Raw genomic sequence first — 8,936 nt, 5'->3', positions numbered from 1 at the left:
GGAAGTCAGAAGGTCAAGCTGGATATCCATCTGGAGCCCAAACCTTCAGCTGCTGTGCTCTGCTGGCTAGGAGGAAACGGGGAGAGACGAGAGGGACGTGGCGGAGCAGAGACCGTCTCATAGAACAGGGAGCATCCTCGCAAGTCAGGGGCTGTCCACTCTGTCACTGTCGGGAAGCTGAGGCTGGGAGCAGAGCGTCCCGGGGCTGCGCAGAGCAGTGGGGACACCATCGCGGCTGGAGGGGTGAGCAAGGAGATGAAACAATGGGGACAGCCAGTGTGAGAAGTGTGATGGGAAGGGAGGACGGAGGAGCTGGCCTTGCCCACTGCAGGCTGTTCTCCACTGGTGAAGCTCCCAGAGCAGAGTGGGGAGAGCGTGGGGGGAGAGCTTTGGTTCCCCATCGTTGGCCGCCTTCCCTGCAAATGCTCCTGGTCATGTTATTTTTCTTTTCTTTTCTTTTTTTTATTATTAAATCATAGCTGTGTACATTAATGCGATCATAGGGCACCATACACTGGTTTTATAGACCGTTTGACACATCGTCTGCTGTTTTTCAGTTTTTGAGGAATCCCCATGTTCCCTGACTTTCTTCCTACCCGTATTGAGAAGGTGAATCCTTCTCATCTCCTTTGGGCCTCTTGTTTTCCTGTCCGCCTTTGTACAGATTTGTCTTCAGCCCTTTTTCCATGCTGTCAGTCCCTGCTAAAAAATCCCCGATCGGTCCCAGGCTCTCACTGGCCAGGGTCCTTGCAGCCACCTCACTTCTCAACATCTCCATTTTTACGTATGTCTCACAGTCCCTAACTGGACTATTTGGGACAGCTTCAATGACGCAGGCCTCCTCTCCAGTGCCCTCCCTGCCCCACACTTACACGTTCTTCTTGTTAGGCAGCTTTGCCTTTGGTGCCCTCCTGCCGAAATCTCGTGATCCTCCAGGACTCTCACAGCTGGGCTCTTCCGTGCAATACCCACTGCCCTATTTTATGGTTGCCAGTGACACGTCTGACTCCCTTAATTGACTGTGAACTGCTAGGAGATAGGGCTTATGTCTTAATTGCAATTGTGTCCTCTTTGTTCAGTGAAAAATGAGATTGGGAGAGATGGATTCAACAGCACCTGCCAGGGGTTCACACCTTGAAAGGGAGGCAAGAAGGCTCCATTTTCTGGGTCTGAACTGAAGGAGGTGGTAAGAGATGCTCATCTATATACGGTGTATCTGTAGCTTACGCGGCAAGTGCGGGGGGCAGGGACACGATGTTCATTAGTAAAGTGGGAGGTAAAATGGTTTACTGAGAACTCAGGTTGGGACTTGAGGCGAGTCATGAAGATACAGGGAGGTTGCTGGGGGGGCAGGTACAGCGTGACTCAGGGGAAGGACAGTCACCCCACCGGAGGCCCCTGTGAAGGAACTTCCAGCCCATTGTTTCGCTCCAGATTTTGACTATCTTTTTCAATTGTTGTAGAGATGCGTTTCTTCAGGATGGTTTAGGGCTACCAGTATTTTTACCCATAAGTTCTGAAGTTCTTCCATTTACCTATGATAAAAATGGCAGCATCTAAAGACAGAACCCTAGTCTGGGAGCTAAAGGGTGCACTGCACATGTCCCCACTTACATCATCTTCCACTTCTACATGAGAAAAATAAAGATTGAGGTAAAATTCTTGTGCTTTATTTTTTTAAGAGTGAAAATGCCCATATTTCTTTCAATAGTAAAAGTGGAAATAGGCTTATTTGAATGTTTTGTTGTGAACACAACCAAGCTGTGAACTTAAAAGTTCATTCTTTTAGGATAATACATTCTGATAATAACGTTAACAGTAACTCCTTGCAAACAAAAGAATTTTCTAAGTTTCTCTTACCAAATCTTCCAGGCCGATCCACTTAGGACCACAGTGCTTTCCATGAACCACGTAGAGAGATCCACGCGTACACATATGTATGCACACACACACTCAGATAAAATGGAATGCCGCTGTCACAAGAAGTGTTCATATCCTTATGAAATGTGAATTTGAGTCCCCTGATGGCACTGATAAGGGACGCATTCAAAACCAGCCTGAAGGGGAGCCTGGGAAACATCTGAGTGTCATTCTGAGGGCGTGGAGGGTGGGGAAGGAGTGTGTCTGTGGACTCATGCAAAAGAGAAGTCCTGCTTGCTCTGTGGGTGTGCGTACCGTAGGTAGTACGGGGTCTTCCGGTGTGTCCTCTGCCACGGACACGTGCTACTGTGGCTGTCATTGTAAATACACTATCTTTCTAAAAACAGCCACGCCCTTCTCCCCCCAGAGAATCACTAAAGGTGACTACAGTTTCTGTTCTGAGTAGATGGCTATCTGTGGCGGGAAACCGTGGTTATTAACATGGCCGAGTGTTACTCAGGCAGAAGACATCACTACCTAAGCTCCCTGTGCTAGAGGCAGCCTGTGAGCTCTTTTATTATTTCATCAATAATAAATATATTTGAAAATTCTACGCTTCAACTGATTTCTCAGATAAGGACTGCAGCAAATCCTTGTAGAGAGCAGAGTTCATGAAGCGGGGGTACGAGTCCCTGTGCATCAGGGTGTAAATCTGAAGCTGAGCGTCGTCAAACACGTGCTGGGATGGCTCCCCCATGTTCCTGTCGATGACTTCCCGGACCCGGGAGTCTAAGCTGACCTGCCAGTGGAAACAAACTTCAGTTGGTAAACGCGGCCCAAAGCCACCAAGACCACCCCAATACATCACAAGGCAGAAGGAAACTACATGAATAATGAACCGGGGCCTGGACCTCCTGTGGCCTCAGCCACCTCCAGCAGAGCTGAGCAGCCTCCTGCAGACCTCCAGCAGAGCTGAGCAGCCTCCTGCAGCTCCAGCAGAGCTGAGCAGCCTCCTGCAGCCTCACCCCCAGCCTCAGGAGGTCTTGAGAGGGGCCTGAAATTTGTGTTTTTCACAAGTTCTAAGAAATGCTGGTAGGCTCACACTCAGTTAGAAAACCATAGCATTGTTTTGCTTCTTTAAAAGGCATTTCCTATGTCTTCTGAAGAAAAAATGTAGTGTGTGCAGAGTCATCCCTTGCTTTTTACTAATAACATGAGGCCTGGACATGGAGGCCCCTTCCCTCCCTTGTCCTGTTCCCTCGTCTGGAATAACCTTTCCTCCTGTCCCAGCCAAGCCGACAGGTGTGACGTCCCCTTTGTGCACAGCTGCTCAAAGGGTGTGAAAAACACCTCATCGGGGAGAGCCGAGGTTCCAGCCTAAGCTGATCCCTGGGTCTGTGCTCTTGAACTTCTTCAAGCTTTTACATTTCAAGCTTCTGTCCGGCTGGACACGGGGGCAGATTTCTGGAAGCGAGTGACAGACCACTGGTAGGGGTGGGCATGGGGTGAAGTGGAAGCTGACTCAAGCACCCTAGACGGCTTCAATCGCGGGGACCGAGGGCCGGTGTTTAAATCCCGGCTCTGTCACTGCTCAGCTGTGAGGTCTTGGGCAAGATAAACTCGGTGTCTCTTAAAGCGGATGGCAATGAGGATGAAAGTAGTTTCCAGATTTTGGTGATATAACGAGAATTCACTTCAAGTGCTTAGAGCAGGCGTCCTCAAACTTTGTAAACGGGGCCAATTCACTGTCCCTCAGACCGTTGGAGGGCTGGACTATAGTTTAAAAAAAAAAAACTATGAACAAATTCCTACGCACACTGCACATATCTTATTTTGAAGTAAAAAACAAAACGAGAACAAATACAATTCACACCGCTTCATGTGGCCCACGGGCCGCAGTTTGAGGAGCCCTGGCTTAGAATCTACTAAGCCCCTAGCAGAAGCCAGCTATTATTGCTCTGATGTCTTACTCATCCGAGGCAAGACTGTCTCACAGACCCCAGCAAGCTACTGGGCTCAGATGTTTCCAATAGGACCACAGACCAAGAGGAGTCCAGGTCGAAGCTGCAGAGATGAACCCAGGCTTCTCTTCTGGCTGGACCACATCTGTACCCGCTGGCCGGGCAGCCCTGTTGCCATGCAGTGCGTATGCACTAGTGTCAAACTGAAAACACGGTGCGCTAACCATGAGATACTGACCTCAGGGATCCACCTGTGCAATGTGTCTACCCACCGTCCTCCTGGACAGCCCCTCTCTCCTGTCCACAGGGGCACTTTAAGCCACTACATTCAAAACAGACGCCCGGCATCTCCAGGTCTCTTCCTTGTGTAGCTTGTGAAAAAATGACACTACTTGTGCCCACGCAGTTCACAGTCCCGCCTGTCCTTTAATTTGCCCTCTGGCTCCATACCCAGTGAACCAAGTCCCGCTGACCCTGCCTCTTCAACACTCTGGAATCTGTCCAACTCCTCCTTCCTCTCGGCCATGACCCTTGTGGAGGTCACTCACCCTTTCCTGCGGCATCTGTCAGCCGCCTCCTACCTGGTCTCCTGGCACCAGTGTCGTGCTTCGGCAAGCCCTGCTACGCGTCCAACCTGGGGCTCTTTCTGAAGTGCAAACCCCAACCCGACGCTCCAGCCCCACAGCCTGCACTGGCTCACGGGTGCTCTGAAGATCAAGTCCAGAGCTTGAGCTTCTGCTGCTACTGATTGCCAGCTCTACTTCTCTCTTCCACTTGAAATTAAAGAAGGAGCCAGAACCATCTTGTCCTGTTCCCTCATCTAGAATAACCTTTCCTCCTGTCCCAGCCAAGCCGACAGGTGTGACGTCCCCTTTGTGCACAGCTGCTCAAAGGGTGTGAAAAACACCTCATCAGGGAGAGCCGAGGTTCCAGCCTAAGCTGACCCCTGGGTCTGTGCTCTTGAACTTCTTCAAGCTTTTACATTTCAAATACTAAATGTTCATGTTTGGGAGAAAAGGGTCATCTTATATCGTTTTTCATTTGTAAATTTGCTAAGTTTTTTTGGTTGTACACATGTAATGCCTTAAAAGACAATAATGAAAATTCTTGCCTTACTAAAAGAAAAATCCAACATAACAAGACTCTGTCTCAAAAAAAAAAGGAAAATCGTAACAAAATAAAGATATGTGGACGTCATAAATTAAAGGACAAAAATTCTTTTGTTTCTTATTAATCCAAAATGAAATTAACTTTGTGAACTCAGTATTTAAACACGTGAACTGAGTTTCTCCAGGTTACCAATGCAAACTTAAGGCAGTTGACCATCTCTGCATTCAGTCTGCCTAAACCAGACATGTGGGAGGTATTTGAGACTCTGCGGTTTACCTTAAATCTTCCCTCCCTTGTCTCTTCAGCTGGTCTAGTGAGGCCTCCCTGTGCCTGGACTCCTGAATTAGTCCCCTAACGCCCTCTGCCGCGATGCTGCTCCCACACCATTCTACAGCCATACTGGTCATCTAGAAATCCAAATTGTGTGATATTACCAAAGCCAAGGGCTTCCCAGAATGAACATCTGAACTCCTCAGCATGGCACCCCAAATCCCCCATACTCTTGGACTATCCCATTTCTCAATCTCCCCCAGCTGTGTGCTGTGCACCCTCATGGCTGGGGGAGCAGCGCACATGCCCTGCACAGCAAACTCTACGCTCACCCTGCTACGCAGGTCTATGCTTTTCTTCTTGGCTCATCTAGTCCTATTCCCTGGGATGTCCTCATCCCATTTTGTTTCTGGTAATGTCCATTTCATTATCCTCAGTCCATCGACAGCAGTGGTTCTCAACCTTCCTACTGCTGCAACCCTTTAATACAGTTCCTCAGATTGTGGTGGCCCCCAACCATAAAATTATTTTCATTGCTACTTCATAACTGTGATTTTTGCTGCTGTTATGAATTGTAATGTAAATATCTGATATTAGGTGACCCCAAAGAGATCGTGACCCACAGGTTGAGAACTGCTGAGCTTCAGCCCCAGCCCATTCTTGTCCCACCCGCCCCCCCCAGTCACTGTGAACACTGAGCCATGTCCCCAGGGGCCCCTGTCTGTCCACTTCCCGGGGAGCTCCTTGACAGCAGAGGCCCTGCTTTATCAACCTTACATTCTTATTGGCACAAAGTAGGAAATAACAATGATGTTATAATTAGAGCAGCAGTTCTCAACCTGTGGGTCGCAACCCACAGGAATTGTATTAAAGGGTTGTGGCATTAGGAAAGTCGAGAACCACAGAAGTAGAGCTTCAAAGCACCTAATTGTGAGAACAATCTAACCTAATTTTTTTTTTTTTGAGACAGAGTCTCACTTTGTTGCTGATGGTAGAGTGCTATGGTGTCACAGTTCAGACAGCAACCTCAAACTCTTGGGCTCAACTGATCCTCTTGCCTCAGCCTCCAGAGTAGCTGGAACTACAGGCATCTGTCACAATGCACGACTTTTTTTTTTTTTTAGAGATGGGGGTCTCAAACTCTTGCTCAGGCTGGTCTTAAACTCCTGAGCTCAGGCAATCCACCTGCCTCAGTAACCTCCTAAATTTTAGATTTGAAGAAACTAAAACCTCTGAGAGGCTAGGCATGATAGCTTAAGCCTATAATCTTAGCACTTTGGGAGGCTGAGGTGGGAGGATCACTTGAGGCCAGAAGTTAAAGACCAGCCTGGGCCACATAATGAAACCTCCCTCATCTCTATAAAAAAAATAAGAAAAATTAGCCAGGTAAGGCAGTGCACACCTGTAGTCCCAGCTACTTGAGAGGCTGAGATGGGTGGGTAGGAGGATCACTTGAGCCCAGGAGTTGGAGGCTGCAGTGAGCTATGATTGGGCCGCTGCTCCAGCCTGGGTGACTGTGTGTCAGAAAAACAACAACAAAAGCCAAATCATGTGACAATTTCTCTGATCAAACAAAAGGATACTCTGGGGAAAATCTTTGCAGTATCAGTATCTTATCAGTGCTAAGATAAAGATACCTGTAAAAAAGATTTTGCTCAGAATAACAGGACAATTTATTTCAAGGAATGTCTCCAGGGTGCAATATTATAAACAGTAGTAACAGGAGATGTGCAGACTCTCTGTCTTAGAGAATCTGATGAAAGTTACAGAGACTTTGTTCAGAAAAATGCACAAAACTTTTCACAGATTTCGGGGGGCACTTGGAGCCCATCACTGGGCCCACAGCCGAGGGAGTGTGGGTGCTGGGAATGTGGACAGAGCTGATTTCTACCTGTTAGAGTGGCTGTTACTGTGCAGGGTGAACACGCGCAGGCATGGAAGTGGAAGCCTTTTCACTGTCACATACCTCTTTAGGAGAAAGGGTAGAAATGTAGTTGTCGTATATTATTCTGGCCTTCTCTTCAATCATGTTTTTATTAGCTTCTTTTTTCAGTTCCTCACAGGCCATCCAGAAAAGCATATTTTCTTCACTGAATTCTGTCCGGAGGAATTCTCGGAAAGCATTTCTTCCCGCCGGAGTAATCATCAGTTTGTCGAAGGACTGAGCCCAGGCGTTGACTTCTTCCAGAGTGGGCATTGGGCTTCATGGAGACCATAAGAGAGGGGGCAAAAGGTAATTGTTATTGGAAGTCAATTTGAATTTCATCACTAGAAACGGGTCTCTAATCCTCCAAGAACGAAAAATGTGTGCATTGAGGCCACTGTAGGAAGGGAAGGAGGCGCTCTCATTTCCTCAAGCCTTTGGTAAGAGCCTATGTGAGTATAACACTTCCAAATGGTTTATCTGGATCAAGTGGCTACAGCCAAATTGCTTGCAAACCAAGCTGCTAGGACAACTGCTAAGAACATATTTGTTTATAGCTGGACATACCTTGCAATATTTTTTAAATTGTTAAAAGTAAAGAAAAATCCTACCACCATCTGACCAAAAATTTCCTAATCTACCTAGGACAGAATTAAGTCAGATTTGATGGCACTAAACTACGAGGCATCATTTAAGGTCTTGCTCTGTCACCAGCCTGGAGTGCAGTGGCATCTTCAAAGCGCACTATAGCCTTCGATGCCTGGCCTGAAGCAGTCCTCCCACCTCAGTCTCCCCAAATGCTAGGATTAAAGACATGAGCCTCTGTGCCTGGCTACAAGTGTCTATTTAACATATTTTCAAATTTTAGTAATATTTGAGAAAGATAAAGGAATATTTGTAATACTTAGGTCACCATGAAAGTGTTGAGACAGATTGTTATTGTCCATTATTTTATGTTCAAGAACATAGTCCACAGCCTCCTTTCTGATTCACTTGTGCAAGTTTCAACTTGCTCCGATTATTGGTGTTGCTGGGGGGGCTTCGCTTCTGCACACATAGATTTTACGATTCTTGATTTCTGTGTATTCTCAAAACTTTAATAATGAATCTATACAAGTTATGAAGGGTGACAGCAAAATGAACCCTGACGAATGCATCATTTTACCTTGCGGCACTGACGAAGTTGCATTTGCTCTTGGGCTACCTCTACTGGCTACTCTCCCCTGCTCCATCCCCGAGAGAACTGCTCTACTTGATTTTGGGTTCACTCTTTTTGAGTTATTATTTTTTATTAATATTAACTCATAGCTGTGTACATTAATGCGATCATGGGGCACCATACACTGGTTTCATAGACCATTTGACACATTTTCATCACACTGGTTAACATAGCCTTCCTGGCATTTTCTTAGTTATTGTGCTAAGACATTTACATTCTACATTTACTAAGTTTCACATGTACCCTTGTAAGATGCACCGCAGGTGTAATCCCACCAATCACCCTCCCTCCACCCATCCTCCCCCCCCAACCCGTATTCTTAGGTTATAGCTGCATTATAGCTTTCATATGAAAGCCAAAAATTAGTTTCATAGTAGGGCTGAGTACATTGGATACTTTTTCTTCCATTCTTGAGATACTTTACTAAGAAGAATATGTTCCAGCTCCATCCATGTAAACACGAATGAGGTAAAGTCTCCATCTTTCTTTAAGGCTGCATAATATTCCATGGTGTACATATACCACAATTTATTAATCCATTTGTGGATTGATGAGCACTTGGGCTTTTTCCATGACTTAGAGTTATTTTTTA

At 46.6% G+C, this 8,936-nt stretch overlaps 1 protein-coding gene across 6 annotated transcripts in view; it reads right to left on the bottom strand.

Moving 5' to 3' along the window:
* The window catches only part of RGS20 (regulator of G protein signaling 20), a 60,047-nt gene continuing 51,111 nt past the window's right edge, over positions 1-8,936 (bottom strand). The window contains exons 3-4 of one of the 6 annotated variants that reach the window (XM_053558822.1): positions 7,168-7,402; positions 1-2,659 (exon numbers count right to left, since the gene is read on the bottom strand). In XM_053558822.1, coding sequence (XP_053414797.1) covers positions 2,471-2,659; positions 7,168-7,402 — 424 coding nt within the window. In that variant the 3' untranslated portion in view covers positions 1-2,470. The remainder of the gene's footprint in view (positions 2,660-7,167; positions 7,403-8,936) is intronic. The other 5 variants (XM_053558821.1, XM_053558826.1, XM_053558824.1 and 2 more) reach the window with 5 other exon arrangements.

Source organism: Nycticebus coucang, chromosome 13 (assembly GCF_027406575.1).
Source record: "Nycticebus coucang isolate mNycCou1 chromosome 13, mNycCou1.pri, whole genome shotgun sequence".
In the NCBI taxonomy this organism is placed as follows: domain Eukaryota; kingdom Metazoa; phylum Chordata; class Mammalia; order Primates; family Lorisidae; genus Nycticebus; species Nycticebus coucang.
Note: the sequence above shows the minus strand (reverse complement) of the source record. Positions and strands in the feature narration are given on the sequence as shown.